The 18854-nt window shown below is 41.9% G+C and overlaps 1 protein-coding gene across 2 annotated transcripts in view; it reads right to left on the bottom strand.

The window, feature by feature from the left end:
* ATP2A2 (ATPase sarcoplasmic/endoplasmic reticulum Ca2+ transporting 2) overlaps positions 1-18854 on the bottom strand; it is a 61740-nt gene that overhangs the window by 4949 nt on the left and 37937 nt on the right. For both annotated transcript variants that reach the window (XM_027124802.1, XM_027124803.1), the window contains 11 exons: positions 13585-13673; positions 12853-12955; positions 11874-12005; positions 6037-6159; positions 5719-5937; positions 4682-5017; positions 3363-3583; positions 2711-2913; positions 1170-1255; positions 756-889; positions 17-134 (listed from right to left, as the gene is read on the bottom strand). In XM_027124802.1, the coding sequence (XP_026980603.1) occupies positions 17-134; positions 756-889; positions 1170-1255; positions 2711-2913; positions 3363-3583; positions 4682-5017; positions 5719-5937; positions 6037-6159; positions 11874-12005; positions 12853-12955; positions 13585-13673 (1764 nt within the window). The remainder of the gene's footprint in view (positions 1-16; positions 135-755; positions 890-1169; positions 1256-2710; positions 2914-3362; positions 3584-4681; positions 5018-5718; positions 5938-6036; positions 6160-11873; positions 12006-12852; positions 12956-13584; positions 13674-18854) is intronic.

Genomic DNA, 18854 nt, shown 5'->3' on the forward strand with positions numbered 1-18854 from the left:
TCCCCCCACCGCTTACTGGCAAGGGTTCCACGTAGAGGATTAAGAAATGGAGTGACATGGACAGGCAGATGGAGCCCACGAGCCAAATGTTCTCCCAAGGGGGCATCCTCAGCAGGGACTGGTTTTCAGACAAGCTGCAGAACAAGGAGAGGTAGGTGGGTGAAATGTGCCTGCTGAAAGGGCAAAGGCATATGCCATCACCGACAGAGACTGTTCAGAACCACACTTCAATAAGGTGACGGCTAACTTGGCACTGCCTATTGCCTACTGACCTAATTCTATTAAGTTTCTACAGTGGCAAAGTTAAGGAAGAATGTTCAGATGTAGGACAGACTTCCAATTTAAATCTAGGCTTCAGCACAGCAATCCCATTTCAGTGTGTTCAAACCTGCTCTCAATTGCCCTTGACACTTAGGCTATTTTGAAATTTCCATTTTTGTCACTGGCTTAATTAGGTGATACTGTTTGTCTCAATGCTGAAGGGCAAGAGCTCCTTCCCTGTGGGCACTGGCACACAGGGGTGCAGAAGTCCCTATTTTTGGCCTCTGCTGTCTCTTGAAGAACATGTGGCTAAGCACTCCCACTACTTCCTGGAGGTGATGATGACTTAAGCTCTTAAAACCGGTGCTGCTTGTTCTTCCTTTTGGGGAGGGCGGAGCTTTCCTGTGATTCTCAATCAACCAGGAAACACACACAATCCCCCAGCACCCTGGCTGTCAGGCTCTTGCCCCAGCATGCTGAGAAGACTCACTGACCTGTTGAGGGCGTTGCACATCTCTATGGTTACTAGAACAGAGAGCGCCATTGTCATTGGGTATGGGGATTCAAAGACGGTACAATCTACTCCTTCAAAGTCCGGGTTGTCCTCTTTACACTGTAGGAAATGGCTCTGCAACAAAAGCCCAATCAAGTTCCTGATCAGCCAAGGACATTTCCAAAGTCCACACACCAATTCCACACCAAACCCAGAACACAGACCCACACAAAATCTCACCGCATTTCCCAGAGAAGCCCTGGTCCTTCAGAATAACCTTATATGCAACTGCTTACTGTTAAGAGTATTAAGATTATTTGACTGACATCCAAACCATAGAAAGCTCAAGGACAACTGTTTGTGAAGACTTACACCACCTTGCATCTAAGGTACACAAAGAAAGGTGGCTACGTACCAGCTGGTAGAAGGACACTCTCGGACCACCCTCGGCAGCAATGAACCACCACGCAGCAGCACCCACCGTAGCAGCGCCAACATAACCTGGGAACAAACATCATGACACTAACACACATGGGGTTTACGGCCTGCAGCGTTACTGCAGGTGCTGCCTCGAGGGCCAACCCCTAGGACAGAGATCAAAGACATGGTATGTCAATGAGCCTGTGCTACCACTGGCACCTGCTCACTTGCATCAGATAAAGCAGCTAGGCTGATGGTTTCCGTAACGAGAAGGGTGTCTGTGGTACAGAAGAACCAGGCAGCTATTCCTCCAGAATTTGTGAGGAAATGCACCTACTAGAATTGGTAGGACCTTCACACTAGCCATGCCCTCTCTAACCAGCGGCCAGTATGTTAAGGCTGCAGGCACGTGTTCTCCATGTAAGGAAGGCCATGCTGTGCTAGAGCACCAGATCACACCCGTCATGACTTTGGCAAACTCATGCTACCAGTTATACACTAATTTATTTGCTCCATCAAGGGCCTGGCAGAACCTTTATATGGAAAGGCCATTAGAGCAGTTAGTGCAGAACGCTGAGCACATGGCAGTGCTTGAAGCCAATTCTGGGACCATCCCTTCCCCCACCCCAACAATTACTTTTGAATTCAGCAAGTTTATTATAAAGAAACAACCAAGGGTAGTGAAGAACACAGGCACTTGAGAATAAGAGACTGTCCCAATGCAGTAGTATCCACTGAAAGGTCCAAGTGCACACCCTCTAACCCAGCAATTCCAACAGAGCAGTAGGCAGGTGGTGCACAGCAATAAGGCAGCTATACTGGTACTGATGTAAAACTACCCATAAAACAGGGAGAAATACAAAAGACAGGGTTCAGCATACAGGTGTATACAGCATACCATCTCGCTTGCGAAAATAAACACCTAAGATGGATCTATTTGCTAAAGTATCCCAAGAAGGCGTGCCGGAGGGGAACCAACTGGTTGAGAGCCTTCCTGCTTTATGCCACTGTGTGTTTTTTGAGTGTTAAATCATGTGAACATATTAAAACAAAACAGTTTCCTATGGGACCCTAAGGAAGTCATTTAACCTCTCTGGGCCTCACTTTCCTAACCTATGAAATGAGGAAGAGAGAAGCAGCATCCTGGGTCAGGACGAGGTCTACAAAGGCCACACATGTGGAAGAACCAACCATTGCTGATGAATGCACAGATCCCTTCTCTCACTCAGGGAAAGGGGGACTTCGTTTTACATTTTGGTGATTTAAGGCCTCAGTCCTCCCTGTATTTCCTTTGCCCATAGATTAAATCTGAGAACCTCATTCACAAAGGCCCAAGGAAGAACGAGGATGCTAAAGTAAAGGAATAACTTTACTGTAAACTGGGTATACACAGCTCATTAAACTGCAAAAGGGCAGTCTCCATATTTTGCTCCCCTAATATGGAAACAGAAAAAAAAGGGGTTTTAAGGGATGCATTTACAAAATTTGGACTCAAACATTCGTTTAAAAATCAATAATATAAAAAACTGTACTCACAGCCAATAGCCAGGTAACGGAAAAAGAGCCACCCACTGATCAGTGGTTCCTTTGGGTTCCGGGGTGGTCTGTTCATAATGTCCAGATCAGGAGGATTGAACCCCAGTGCAGTGGCAGGCAGGCCATCTGTCACCAGATTGACCCAGAGCAGCTGGACAGGAATTAAAGCCTCAGGAAATCCAAGGGCTGCTGTTAGGAAAATACTGTTTCCATCCAAGAAAAGAAGAAAAAGACCCCAAATTATTTTTGGCCACTATTTAAAATAACATCACCACCCCACCTTCCTCCATAAAAATCAGTGGACAGCAATGATTGTTTTAACTTTTTCCCTGGGCAATCATAAAACATTTGTTATATCCAATTTCAAATTAAGTTAACTTTTACAAGACCAAGAATTTTATGTTACCTTATATAGTTAATTTAAATTCATTTCTATGTTAAAGTGTATCCTTTGCACACTGGAGCAGCCGTAGACAGCCCTCCTGAGGACCAGAGGAAGTACCTCTACCTTCACAAGGGCCTCCTTCGTCTTGCCCGGCCCTCCCTCTCTCCCGCTGCACTAAGAGCAAAGCTACTGCCACATGAAGAGCAAATCTGGAAAACTGGTCATCACAAGCCAAGGAATATATGTGAGCTGGTCATAGGGACCCACCAAACAACTTCCCCGACATTGGACGAGATGAGGTAGCGGATAAACTGCTTCATGTTGTTGTATATCGCCCGTCCCTCCTCCACGGCAGCCACGATGGTGGAGAAGTTGTCATCAGCCAGGACCATCTCAGAGGCGGTTTTAGCCACCGCGGTGCCAGAGCCCATGGCAATGCCGATTTCAGATTTCTTCAGAGCAGGAGCATCATTCACACCGTCTCCAGTCTGAAAGGGTTAGAAACCCACCACTGGTTTACACCTGCCACCTAACACGCTGCCAACAAACGCTCAGCCATCCTAAAGCCAGGGAATGAATGGAGCTGTTGGGCCTCTGGACAACAGAATTCTCTGGAAAAGTTTTCGTTTTTGTAAGTTGGTGTCATAAAACACATTTCACCTGGGAAATGTAAAATTGCCAAACGAGCTATAATAGGTGACACTTCAGAGGGAAGTGGGACAAAGGGGACTTCAAATTATCTGTATTATTTTTTTACCAAACAAAACACAATATGGCAGTCAAGACAAAATACTTGTATCCACATGGATAAATCTCAAGTAGAATAAAGGCAGACTTCAAAAATATGTAAACTATAATATATAATATATATAAAGACCAAAAAAGGGCAGAAACACTTAAATATTGTCTACAGATACAAAACTATCATTCCCATGTATGTTTTCTATAGTAAACACCCAGTACTGAATTCAGAATGGTGCTTTCCTCTGGGGGAGAGAAGGGAAGGGGGAGGAAAGAGGAAGGGAGGAAGACAACTATAAAAACTGGTTTCAATCAACAAAATTAAGTTGTTTTTAAGAGTGTGAAGTTTCACAGATAAGCAGCAGAAAGCAAATATGACACAATGTTAACATGTCTCAGTGAAAAAATCAGATGCGAGGAAGAATATGGGAAATGCTTCATCAACAGGTAGCTCTTAAGAGAACACATCACCAGTACATCTCATCTCAGGTAAGGCTATCCAAAACTGGGTGACAGAGTGTGGATTATGTCCTGAATCAGCTTTTAGAAACATGAGATACAAACATGTATATTTTAACCACAACAAAGATTAAAAAAGATATCACCAAATATTTCCCCTGTGACTGATTCAGACTTCCAGGTCTTAAACTTCTCCAGAATCTTCCATGCATGCAACATACAGCATGCCAACTACTGGTCAACAGAATCCTTGATAAACAGCCCCAGATCATGACAAAAATAAAGAAGTTCCAAATATGGGAGCTATTACTAAAAATTTAATGGTCAGAATTAGAATCTGCTGTGTCTGTGCAGTCTGTTACCTGTACATGTATAAAGACACTCACCATGGCTGTAATCTCATCAAAAGACTGAAGAAACTCTACAATTTTAGACTTGTGGGAAGGTTCAACTCGAGCAAAACAGCGGGCATTCAAGCAGGCTTCTCTTTGGGCTGAAGGACTGAGCTCATCAAACTCCCGACCCGTGAAGGCCTTTGACGTCACATCCTCGTCCTGCCTGAAGATGCCAATGCGCCGGCAGATGGCCACAGCGGTGCCCTTGTTGTCACCGGTGATCATGATGACCCGGATGCCTGCCTGCCGACACAGCTTCACAGAGGAGGCCACTTCAATTCTTGGAGGGTCCAGCATGCCCACACAGCCAACAAAAGTCAGATTGGTCTAGAGTTAAAGAATCACCTTATGTCAAAACAGGAAATTCTGGTTTTCCCCCCAGTGTGGACAGCAAAGGTTTCTGCATTTTCTTATGATAGAATTCACACCATTGATATAAATCCAATGAAGAACAGTATTAATTCCAATAAGTCAGAAACAATTAAAAATCACTACATTCTTGTTACCAAATTCTTTAGCTTTCATAATAATATTCTGAAATGAGGGAAAAAATATACCGAGGAATAAAAACATTTTGATAGTGGCCAATTAGTTGCCCATACTACCCAAATTTGTTCCCTGTTCAAGGCTTCAGGAAGTCACATACTTGATATGAAAGTATTCCATAAGCAGAAAAGTAGACGGAATCTCTCCACTTGGACAATTTGACCTTTAGTAACTAACTGGGTGTTTTAAAAATAGCCTCAATTTTTAAAATATCTTAAATTTACATGAGAGCTGCAAAATAGGTTTTTAGCCTTGATGATTCTACTTTGAAAGTAACAGGCCTGTATTAAGTTGTTAACTGTGTATGTTTGAAGCAGCAATCTAAATTATAAAGGTAATAAATACATTTGGCCTGAAGAAAAACAAATAACCACACCCTTTTCTCGGCAAAAGCAAGACTCGTTTGACCTTTTATTGAAGGAGTGCTGTCTGAACACAATGAATGTGCAGGATGTGGGCAAGGAAGCTTTTCATTAGCTAACCTCATATTTAATAAAGTTGGCAGAGTCCTCCAGGTTCATTTCTTCTCTTCTCAGTGGGTTGTCGTGAGTGGCCAGAGCCAGGCATCGCAGTGTGTCACTGCCGCTGCCCCATTCCCGAATGACAGACATGATCTTCTGTTTGACTCCAGGAGTCATGGGGACTTTAGTACTTCCAACTCGAATGTGGGTACACCTGTCAATGACACCTTCGGGGGCACCCTGGAAATGTTACAGATTTATATCAACAATTTTATTTATTACCTCACCCAGGATTCCAATCCTGTTAAGAACATCTCAACTGCAATCAGTTGTACTTGCCTTCACAAACATTTTGCTCATCGATGTCCGGCTTGGTTTGTTTGGTGTACAGTAAACCGACATCGATTTTCTATCGCGTGAAAACTCTAGAGTAAATTCTTTTTTCATCAACTGTTTAATGACCTATAAAGAGAACATATGGAGTATTATTGGATGGCAATTTCTGCACAGTTTTGATTTGTTAAACAAACACTCACTAAGTACCTATTATGTGAAAGGCAATAGGGATACAGCAACAGACAAACCAAGTTCTCACCCTCACAAAACTTACCCTCTAGTTTGGGAAAGACACACTAGAATGTGAAAGTAGATTATAAGTGCTACGGAGAAGAATATTTAAAAATAAGCAGGGAAGAGAGAAAATTATGTATGACTGCGCTTTTACATAAAGTATTGAGAAGGCAGTATTTGAGTAAAAATGTGAAAGATGTGAGTGTGGCAGAGAGAACAGACGTGCAGGCTGACGTGACCTGGCACGTTCAAGGAGCCTCCAGGCCAACATGGCTGGAACAGAGTTTGCAAAAAAGAAGTGAGAGGTTAATGGCAGGAGTGGCAGAAGCAGGTTGTAGGATCTTAAAAGTCAATGTAAGGCATCTGGCTTTTGTAACAGATGAAACAGGAAGACAGTGGAGGGTTTCGAGCTCTGGTAGTTAAGTATTAGCTGAAGCGGGGGCAAGGAACACCACTTAAATATTCTAAATAGCTTTAGATAGCTAGTGGGTACTATATTAGATGTCAGCACATGGACAGTATTTGAAGTCATGAGGTGAGAGGAGTTCAAGGGAGTAACTGCAAACAGAAAAGGCCGAGGACTGGGCCCTGGAACCTCTTCACCTCTGGTGGGATGTGGAAGATGCAGCCAAGGAGATGGCAGGGGACAGGGGGTGGGGGAGGGAGGAGAACGAGTGAAGTGAAGGACTTTCAAGGAGGGAGAGACTGACAGGATAAACTGACAGCTCAGGTAAAACGAAGACTGAGAATTAACCTTCAGATTCAGATTTGGACTATGTATACAATCATGTTACCTACAAAATAAACATACTTTATCCTTCCCAATTTTTATATCTTTGATTTTTCTTGCCTTACTGCATGAACTAGGACTGCCAGTACAACACTGAATAGAAATGTTGAAAGTAGAAATTCTTCTTTTGCCATTAGATATGTTAATTTTGTGTAAATACACCATCAACTTGAAGATAAGTTTGTTGAGTTTTTATCATGAACTGAGATTAAATTTCATCAGATGCCTTTTCTGCATCTATTTAAATGATCTTACGGTTTTTTGCCTTTACTCAATTATGTGGTGAATTACATTGATTTCTCCCTAATTCAGACAAGTATTTAATAATAACTGTAGAAATCCCAAAGAACCTCAGCATCCAATGTAGGCAATTACAAGTGGGCTGAAGCCATCCTCTCAGCAAGAGTTGCCCCAAGCAACAAAAAGACAATCACTATGAATTCTACATTATTTGACTGATACATTACTTATGTATTTAGTTTCCATTAAGCATTTGTACCAATGACTCTAGGAAGACTGAAAGAATGGGTAGTGATTCTGAGTGAGGTGTGGACCTCGGCGCCAGACACATCCTAGGGGGAGAGAAGAACAAAGCCATTGCTTCCAGTATCAGGGCTGTGAAGATCAACAGTCCTATCCAAATGGGCCGCTAGGCCTTAAAAAGCTGGTCCTGCTCTATTCACCTCTGTACTATAAAAGGTTCTTGCTTTCGGGGGCGGGAGGAGCAGGCAAAAGTTCATTTCTGGGAATTTTCAGTGAGTGAGCACCATGACAGTCATTTCTGATCCCTTCACTCAGCTGCTGTGGCAAAAAATGAGGCAAAGGAGGACACAGAGCAAGAAAATACTTAGACCGCAGACTCTTACAGAACAGACACTCCTGCCCTTATTTGCAGTGGTCATTACAATTAACGTACCACTTTTTTAAGTTCCATGCTGCTACTTGTTTCCCTTCGTTGAGCAGTTACAGGTCTAGAATCATATAATTCTAAACCTCAGTCTCTGTGAAGCTGAATCTTCGGGTTGCTTCTCGAGGGTTTAGTCACACCAACTAATAATAGAGCTGTCAGACAATGTGGCTTTGCAAGGATTGGCCCCCTACTTAATGACAATTGGGGTGAATTCCCTATAACAGAAACAAAGGGCCTGGATGTCTGTTTCATGAAAACCATGTAAATCGGGGCAGGATGCCATAGGAGCTGCCCAAGATCCTCATGGCAGTGAGACTGTTAGTTGTGAAGCACAAATAGGGCGACTATACTTCAGCTGAGACATCCTCCATGCCGGTGCAAGTTTTGATTTCTCGGGATAGTATAAAGGAGGCAAAACAATGTAAAGGAAACGGAGTGCCAGAGCAGAAGTCCAGTTCTGCCTCACACTGTCGCCCACCTTAGGCTGCCTGTGCTGTGTGGTGCCACCCTACTCCCCCAAAACACACTGCCTCCTAATCTGCCCTGGATATCCAGGGAAGGATGAAAGAAAGGAAACGTAGTGACAGCTGACCATTTAGTAGAAATGAGTCTTGCTTTTGTATAACTAGGAAAGGCTATATTTTTAACTTTCCATTTCTCCTTATTCTATCTACCAGGAAACCCTGACTACAAATCAAAGAAGTGCTACAAAGAGGAGCCTCAAGCACTAACTGGCAGCCATTTGGAGATGATAGGTACTAAGAGATTATGTGTGGCAGAACCCAATTCCAAAGAAATCTAAGCGCCAAGGCTGGGAGGCAGCAGGTACTGGGAATAGGTCTGGAGGACCCACCGTACGATCTCCTGGCTACACCACCCTGCACTGCACGAAGATGATGTTGTCCCTGGTGCAGAGGGGCAGGTGTGTTTCCAGGGTGGTGGCTTGTGGGGGTGGGCCCAGACGGAGACTCTGGGGCCTGACCTGCTTCCTTCTTAGGTACCTTCTGCTCCTGCTCGGCATCACAGTCCCTTCAACCCGTCTTCTCCGGCTTCTGCAGTTCCCATTTCTGAGCTTCCTTAGCTCGCTTCTTGGCACTATGCTTCTTCTCTTCCTCTTGTTCCACTTGTACGTACCGCTGCCTGTTACTCTGACCTTCGTGTGTTATAACATCTTGTTTGCACACTGCTTACGCTGCTTCTCATCTAAGCAACCATTCACCACTCTGTCTAGGACAAAGGCTGGATCTGTCCTGCAGTAAACTGTCAGTGGATTCTGTGTCCTTGAACACTTGGTACAGCTGGACCTGAGTAAAACCACCTGCAACAGAGGCTGACAGACACTGGCCATCTGGTCAGCCTCCAGCACCTGGGTGTCCTCAACAGACTGGTCCATCCTGCCTGCCACTTTGTTCAGCCCAAGAAACCCAGGCTCTGGGGCTCCGACAGGCAGGCGGAAGGCAGCTGAGGAGCCACAGATTTGTCTAGTGTCTAGGGCAGACACGCCTGCACCCTGCAACACGGCCACCTCACTGAGCTTTGAATGTCAAGCTAGCCTTGTAGTTGTGGTTATTCTGCTCAAATATAACACGTCAAAGTTCCGATATATTACTAGACTCAATCTGCTAATGTTGTGCTGAGAATCTCTACTTCTATTGATATATTAAGTCGAATACTAGCTTGTAACTTCCTTTTCTTGTCGCATCCATGTCAGGTTTTGGTATCAGGGTTATGCTGGCCTCATCAAATGAGGTGATAAGGGTTTCATTTTCTGCACTTTTTTGTTTTTTTGTGGCCATGCTGAACAGCTTGCAGTGAAAGCACCAAGTCCTAACCACTGGACTGCCAGGGAGCTCCCCCAAACTGGCATTTCTTTAGCATTATACAGAACCGGGCCTGAGGAATTTTTGTGGGGTAGATTTTAATTACAGATTCAATTAATGTAACAGACACAGGATTATTCCATTTTTCTGTGTCAGCTTAGAAAGCTGTGTTACTGAAAGGACTTGTTGATTTCTTCTACGCCGTCAAAATTGTTCAGAATAGCTTTCTGATCTTGTCTTTGCTATTTCCCTTCTACTTGTATTTAATTTGCTGGTTTTCTACTTTCTTCAGATGGAAGCTTATTTATCTTTTTGTTATCAATTTCTAGTTTAATTCTTTCACGGTCAGCAACCAGCTGTATTTCAATCCTTTGTAATTTGTTGAGTCTTGCTTCATGGACCAGTAATATGGTCTATTCTGGTGAATGTTCCTTATGCATTTGAAAAGCATATTAGAAGTAGCACGATAGGGACCTTCCCTGGGGGCACAGTGGTTAAGAATCCACTTGCTAAAGCAGGGGACACGGGTTCGAGCCCTGGTCCGGGAAGATCCCACATGCTGTGGAGCAACTAAGCCCATGCGCCACAACTACTGAGCCCGCATGCCTAGAGCCTGTGAGCCACAACTACTCAGCCCACATGCCTAGAGCCCATGCTCTGCAACAAGTGAAGCCACCTCAATGAGAAGCCGGCGCACCACAACAAAGAACAGCCCCCACGTGCAGCAACGAAGACCCAACACAGCTAAAAATAGATAGATAAATAAATAAAAATAAATTAAAAAAAAAAGTAGCACAATAGAAATAAGTGTTGGATTGAGTATATTTACAGTGTCTTTCCACATCCTGATTTTTCAACTGCTTGTTCTGTCAATTTTTGAGATAGATGTGTTAAAATCTCCAACTCACTGTGAGTTCATCTACTTTCCCTTTTATTTCTGTCAACTTTTGCTTCGTGTACTTTTTTTTTTTTTTTTTTTGCAGTACGCAGGCCTCTCACTGCTGCGGCCTCTCCCGTTGCGGAGCACAGGCTCTGGACGCACAGGCTCAGCGGCCACAGTCCACGGGCCCAGCTGCTCCGTGGCACATAGGAGCTTCCCAAACCGGGGCACAAACCCGTGTCCCCTGCATCGGCAGGCAGACTCCCAACCACTGCGCCACAAGGGAAGCCCTCTTCGTGTACTTTTTTAATTTATCTTTGACTGTGTTGGGTCTTTGTTGCTGTGCGTGGGCTTTCTCTAGTTGTGGCGAGCTCTTCATTGTGGTGCATGGGTTTCTCACTGTGGTGGCTTCTCTAGTTGCGGAGCAAGGGCTTTAGGCACACGGGCGTCAGGCACACGGGCTTCAGTAGTTGTGCATGGGCTTAGTTGCTCCACAGCATGTGGGATCTTCCTGGGCCAGGGCTCAAACCCATGGCCCCTGAACTGGCAGGAGGATTCTTAACCACTGCGCCACCAGGGAAGTCCTTGCTTCGTGTACTTTAAATGTGTTAGTAGTACACATGCATAAACAATTGGACCATTTAGCACAAGGTCATGGGCAACTTGGACAAGAGGTTTTGATAGACTAGAAGGAGGCAAAAGCTTGACTGGAGTGGATTCAAGAGAATGGGAAGAATGAAACAATACATAAAAATAGCTCTTTTGAGAAATTTCACTGTGAAGGAAAAGAAGCAGGGTGCTTAAGGCAAAAGAAAGTTTTTAGATAAAAAACATACTATTATTTCTCTAATGAAGATCCAGTAGAGATGGGAGATTGATAAGCAGGAAAGATGTTGGGGCTCACTAGACAAGGAGCAGCTGGGTTTTGCTGGGAGCAAGAAGAGTCCATTTCACAGCACTGGGGGAGACAGCAGACCTTATGGGCACAGAGGCTGCATGTGGAAATTATCCATTGATTACTTTTATTTTCGTGGTCAAATGGCCAGACCATTTTACCTTATAGTGAGTATGGGGAAGGAGATATTGCAAGTTTGAGGAAATAAGGTATACACTAAGTTATCTAAGAGAGTAAGAGAGTGAGCAGACTAAGAATATATGGTCTGAGTGATGGGCAGCATGAATAAAACACTAAGCTCAAATACTGACCGAGTTGCAGGCATTTGCTCGTTCTATTTTAGAAAGACCCTTCAATTCAGTATCAAATACATTCATCTTCTCTACCAGGCAAGTGAGAGCAGTCTCTGTAGCTTCTCCAACTTTTTCATACACACCCTTCGCCTGTAGTAGTTAAAAGCATACAAATTACAAAAAGGGAAAAGTAGTAAATTTTCTTTAATAAAGACTTTTTCCATAGGTGGATAATCTCTTGCCCATTGTACCATTATTCTTTGGGCCATTTTTATCCTATTCTGGAGCATATGATCCAGATAATTAAAAATAAACTCAAAGCATAGGTGTGCATTTTATCTTTTTCTAATAATTAGATCTTTCATTTCCCTTAACCATAAGAAGCCAATATTCACAGTATTAATTCAAACATAGGGAGCTTTCAAACAGTATTTGTAATTCCTTGTCATTATTTATCATTCTACAGAGTTTACATTCTGTTTCCGTTGGGGACTGGCTTGCCTTTAGAAACCAAAGAATTTATCTCACTGTTTAAAATTAAAAAGGGAGGAAAAAAAGGTTTTCTGTTGGTTAAATTTTATATTATATCATCATCATCATCATCAAAACAACCTTCTAAGCCTCAGCCTGTCCTCTAGGACATAATGTTACCCATCTTAAAAAGCAAGATCAATACCCTATACTTTCAGGAAAAAGTATCCTGGTTTTAATCATTTATAGTAACTAAGCTATACACAGAAGAGAACATCATGTACGCTACAATTCCTAGTTAAGTAACTGCAATGCTCAGTCACAGAGAATATATGAAAGGCTTCCAGCTTCCTTTGGGTAGGTCATGCTGGCTCTGATAGAGATAGGCTCTTAATGGAAAGGGAAAATAAAACCAGGAACCCATACTTTCAAAAAGGGAGGAAGGAAGGCTGGATTTTCATTCCACCCACCGCACCCTTGAACTAGGAACAGCCAGGTCTAGTTTCTCATTTGTGAGGAGGCTTACCTCATTGTAATCCAAAGCAGAGTCATTACAGAGAGCGCAAATTGTTGCCAATTCCACAAGACCATCATACTGATGACAATTCACTGGTTTATCATCTTTATGTCTGTCAAAAGAAAAAGTAACTCTTAGAACACACTGTGGTCATCTCTGTTGATTCTTATTTAATTATTTACTAATAAATAGAATTTTGTGGACAACAGACTGGCAAGCATTCAAAAGAAATCTGATGCTGGAGACAGAATATGTCTCTGGTATCAGCAGTCAATCAGTAAAGACCAGGAATTCTTAGTTAATGAAATTCCTCCACCACTGGTATCAATGAAAAACAAACAGGAATTCCCTGGTGGTCCAGTGGTTAGGACTCGGTGCTCTCACTGCCAGGGCCCTGGGTCCAATTCCTGGTCAGGGAACTAAGATCCCGCAAGCCGTGCAGGGTGACCAAAAAAACCAAACCAAAACCAAAACCAAAACCAAACCAAAGCAAACCAGAAACCCCACTTGAAAATTTAGGCTTCAAAAGATGAAAAAGGGTCACTGGCTTATACAACCTGTAATGTCAATTTCAATTTCCAAAGTATGTATTATCAATTTTGTTTTTAAAGAAAATGAACTACTCTGATAAACATGAGCCACATTAGGAAAACTGTCTGAACATTTTAGAGACACTGCAAGTCTATACAAGCACCAAACTACCAGAGTGGAGCCTTTAAAAGACAAGGAGGGATTACTCACATTTCTCCGATAGGTGCATATGTTGATCCAGTTATGGTAAACTCATTAAGGGAACAAGTATCACTGTCAACTTTGTCCAGAATGAACATCTACAGAAAAAAAAAGCCTAAGTGTTGAAAAGGTATAAAAAATATGCTAGAAAAAAACATGTAACATTTGCTAAGACAAAAGGCCTTTCTCACTTAAGTATAAATGTTAATGAAAGTGATTAATTGAAGCTCAGCATGAGGAATATTGTCCCTTATTCCTGCTGGACACTATTAAGACTGCCTCCCCCATCCACCTAACAGTCTGAGAAACAGCATCACTGAGGAGCTGAATAAATAATAAGCAGCAACAGCACCAGACACAGAAGAGAACCCACGTGAAATCTGAGTTATGAGGACTCTGGGTCAGTCAATTCCAAGACTCAGCAGTACTCTTTAGAATGCTCAGAATTCCAAATTTCAAATGGCTGGCTGAGGAAGTGACACAGGTATTCCTGCCTTAGAGCTAACAGTAAAAGCCTAGGAAGAATAAACTCACGTTTCAGAGTTGCATAAAAACTCCCCAAGTAAAATAAGACAAACTGCTTCTCTACTTCTTCCTACTTATTTTTATTGTGGCAATAGCTCATTTTCTATGAAGCTGCACAACTACGTGTATACAGTAAGGAGCCCGCAGAGCTGAATGAACTGATGCTACCAAGACAATACAGATGGAAGCAGGCTTAGGAAAGAATTCTTAATTTTACAGAATAATAAAGTGACATAAGCTAGTTTCTTAAAGATGGCTTTTTTTTCTTGGTTTGTTTTCCAATTATAATTCAGAAGTCCAGTTTGGAATGATCAAACCATTCTACAATAAGGAATTTTTAAAATGTTAAACTAAAGTAAAAAAGGGCCATGTAATGCTTTAAAAACATCTTTTCAGAGCATTCTGACTCATATTCAGTAAGAAAATCTGCTCATTTTTATTTTAAAATAACTTCTTTTGCCTCATAAGATTTGCTTATTATATAGCACATACTTTTTTCCCCACATCTTTATTGGAGTATAAATGCTTTACAATGTTGTGTCAGTTTCTGTACAACAAAGTGAATTGGCTATATGCACACATATATCCCCATATCCCCTCCCTCTTGAGCCTCCTTCCCACCCTCCCTTATCTCATCCCTCTAGGTCGTCACAAAGCAAGGAGTTGATCTCCTTGTGCTATGCAGCAGCTTCCCACTAGCCATCCATTTTACATTTGATAGTGTATATACGTCAATTATAGCACATACTTTTAAATTCCAAAAGCTTCATTTCAAAAGTACACTCAGAACTAAATCAACCTTGGAACTGAACTAAAGCTATGAGTAAGACAAAACGATTTTTTAAAAAATTAAAATATACAAGTAAAACTGTGATGACTCCTGATAAAAGGTGTTAGTTCAAACACATATAACTGGTTTGTCAAATGAGGAAAAGATTCATGTCCAAGGTCACATGCAGCAAGATCACCAATCCCTACAACTTCTAACAGATACAACATCTAAAAAAGGAAGCTTGGCACAAAGCTCTTTCCAAAGATGTCTGACATTTACAGAAGAGGAAACAAAGGACTAGAGAGGTTAAAAGATGTGCTCACAGTTACACAATTATTAAGTGGAAGAGAGAGAACCAGGTTTACCAATGTTTCCCATCAGAAAATTCAACTTTACCTTTCTATTAAAAGTTGTGCGACCCTCGGACATGTCACAACTTCTCAGAGCCTAAGTTTTCTAACCTCTTGAGCAGGATTACCATACAATTCAAATAAAGTCACATGTGAAAAATTAACTGCACTAAGCCTTACCAAAGCAAGTTGGCATTATTATTACTATACACCATGCCATTTCTTTAATGACACTGTTTATAAAAGTGAAACTCTTTGGGTCTATACCAGAGTTCAAAATATTCTAAGACATTCAGAATTCTAACACACACCAACTAAATCTGAATGCACATGGGCATTTTAGACTGCAAGCCAGTAAACCATTTAGAAACTGCATGATGAAAGTATCCCGAAGTCAAGGGCAGTTATGCAATCCACTGCAAGAAACCTCCTGTAGAATACTGATTAGCATCAGCTTTCTGCCGCCAAATGTAGAACAGAACAAAGAGCCAAGCTATTTCTTTAATAGAACATTTTAAATCAAATCATTTAAGGGAAAATGTAAGAACAAAAACATTTTTATCATGGATTGTGTTTTAGTCTTAGTTTGAAGTCTGAAGCTGCCACAATCTTACCATTTTTTTTTTTTTTAAATTTATTTATTCATTTATTTATTTTTGGCTGTGTTGGGTCTTCGTTTCTGTGCGAGGGCTCTCTCTAGTTGTGGCAAGCGGGGGCTACTCTTCATCGCGGTGCGCGGGCCTCTCACTGTCGCGGCCTCTCTTGCTGCGGAGCACAGGCTCCAGACGCACAGAGCTCAGTATTTGTGGCTCACGGGCCCAGTCGCTCCGTGGCACGTGGGATCTTCCCAGACCAGGGCTCGAACCTGTGTCCCCTGCATCGGCAGGCGGACTCTCAACCACTGCACCACCAGGGAAGCCCAATCTTACCATTTTTTAAAGATTACAATTTCACACACTGCTTTACCTTCATGGATATAAGGACTATTCTGAGGAATTAAAGCTTACAGTCTAAGTTTAAACAATTTCCTGGGGGAAACCAAACAGATAAAATGAAATTCCCTTTCTCTCCCCCAATCAATCAGCTTTTAGCGGACAACTAGCTTTTAGCAGATTCGTCCAACCTTTTTTGATTCCAAGGAAAGAGAACTTAGGTAGCTCAGTTACACCCTGCATCTACTCAAGAAACTCAAGACAAGCTAAAAGGTTACCACTTGAGAGAACACCCCAGTGTGTTTTAAACACCTGTCCATTCACTCTAAATCTGGGTTTTGGACAACACAAAAAGTTGAGGGTGGATGTATCAAAAAAATACCACGACTATAAATTTGGCAAGAAAAAGATTCAGAGGGTTCAACTGTATTAAAACAAGAACAATTTCCAGTGCTAAAAAAACATTAACTAAAACCTGGAGATAAGGCCAAGGGGAGGATGGCATGTCCTTTCAATGTCATTCAGAAGCATTACTTAACAAGCACACTCAAAGATTTAGTGTTTTGGAAAAATTTAACATTCTTTCACTGTGCTATTATTAAGGGCTCATGTTTTATGAAGTTGTGGCTTTTTCTCCTGTATAAAAGATAACCTTAGTTTTACTGCCCTATAGGATATTAACCAGTTTTTGTAATCTAACACACATCAATTCTATTCTAATATTGAGCACACTTCCTCACATGATCCTGTAACCAGTTTTACCATCTTACTGATTCTCCCTCATTGAATTAATGAGCCAAATAGAATCTCTGACATGTGTCCACTCAATATTTGTATGAGCTGTGTACCTTTTGGAAAATTACTTTGACTTGTACATAGTAGTAGTAGTTTTTTTGTGTGCGTGTGTCAATTTTATATTTAATTTATCCTTCCAGTTTTACTGAGATATAAGTGACATACAGCACTGTATAAGCTTAAGGTATACAGCACAATGATCTGACTTATGATCATCATGAAATGATTATCACAATAAGTTTAATGAACATCATCTAATATATACAAAATAAAAAAGTTTTCTCCTTGTGATGAGAACTCTTAAGATTTACTCTCTTGACAACTTTCATATATAACGTACAGCAGTGCTAATTATATTTATCATGTTGTACCATTACATTCCCTAAGACTTATTTATCCTATAACTTTGTACCTTTTGATCACCTTCATCCAATTCCTCCCCCTCCCACCCACACCTCCGCCTCTGATAATCACAAATTTGATCTCTTTTCCTATGTTTGTTTTTGAAGTGTAATTGACCTAAAACTTCCTGGTGCATGGGATAGTGATGCGATACTTCTATACATTTCAAAATGATCATCATGATAAGTCTAATTCTCATCTGTCACCATACAAAGATATTACATTATTATTGACTGTGTTCCCTGCACTCTACATTTCATACCCATGACACACTTATTCTGTAACTGGAAGTTTGTACCTCAATTTCCCTCATCTATTTCTCTCATACCCCACCTCAAAGTTGTTTCAACAAAACCTAGGGAAATTGAATTACATGAAAGAACTTCATTCAGCTGTACCATTACATTATTTCTTTAGTTCTTATTTTGCTAAGGGAAGGTTTAAAGTTTTTAATTTTATCCCCAAGTGATGGTCAAAACAACCTAAGAAAGGAAGGATGAACACAGAGAATGAAGCAAGTTAAAGGCAATTATTTACTTTTCAAGAAGAAAACATGTCTCATTCAATGTGTTAAGGAAGTACCAATTAGAATTTTATGTAGGCAGGTAACTAGCTGGTTTATAGAACTCTTCCTTTGAAGCTCGTGTTAACATACATACACTTAGAGAAGAACAGGGAAATAAAGTAAGCACAGTCACCTAACACATTTACAGACTGCTTACAGTTATTTCCCCAGTACAAATATATCAGCCATGTAGGTAACCTTTATTTCATGACATAATTTTGGGAATTAAATGATTAATTCCCCTGGAGTATAAGAAATTACCCTTGGGCTCAAGCTACACATACCACCCAATTTGCTTAAAGCACATAAAAAGGTATCAAATTATAAATCAAAGGTTTTAAGATCCAGCAATCCCACTCCTGGGCATATATCCAGAAATGATGAAAAGATATATGCACCCCGGTGTTCATAGCAGCACTATTTACAATAGTCAAGACACAGAGGGGAACTTCCCTGGTGGCGCAGTGGTTAAGAATCTGCCTGCCAATGCAGGGGACACGGGTTTGAGCCCTGGTCTGGGAAGATCCCACATGCCGTGGAGCAACTAAGCCCGTGTGCCACAGCTACTGAGCCTGCACTCTAGAGCCTGCGGGCCACAACTACTGAGCCTGCATGCTGCAACTACTGAAGCCTGTGCACCTAGAACCCGTGCTCCGCAACAAGAGAAACCACCGCAATAAGAAGCCTGCGCACTGCAACGAAGAGTAGTCCCTGCTCACCGCAACTAGAGAAAGCCCGTGCGCAGCAATGAAGACCCAACGCAGCCAAAAAAAAAAAAAAAGAAAAAAGACATAGAGGGACTTCCCTGGTGGTCCAGGGGGTAGGTGGTCCAGTGGGTAGGACTCCACGCTCCCAATGCAGGGGGCCCAGGTTCAATCCCTGGTTGGGGAGCTGGATCCAGCACGCATGCCACAACTAAGAGTTCGCATGCCGCAACT

This window comes from Aethalodelphis obliquidens, unplaced genomic scaffold, assembly GCF_003676395.1.
Source record: "Aethalodelphis obliquidens isolate GAN/ISIS:26980383/991018 unplaced genomic scaffold, ASM367639v1 scaffold28, whole genome shotgun sequence".
Classification (NCBI taxonomy): Eukaryota; Metazoa; Chordata; class Mammalia; order Artiodactyla; family Delphinidae; genus Aethalodelphis; species Aethalodelphis obliquidens.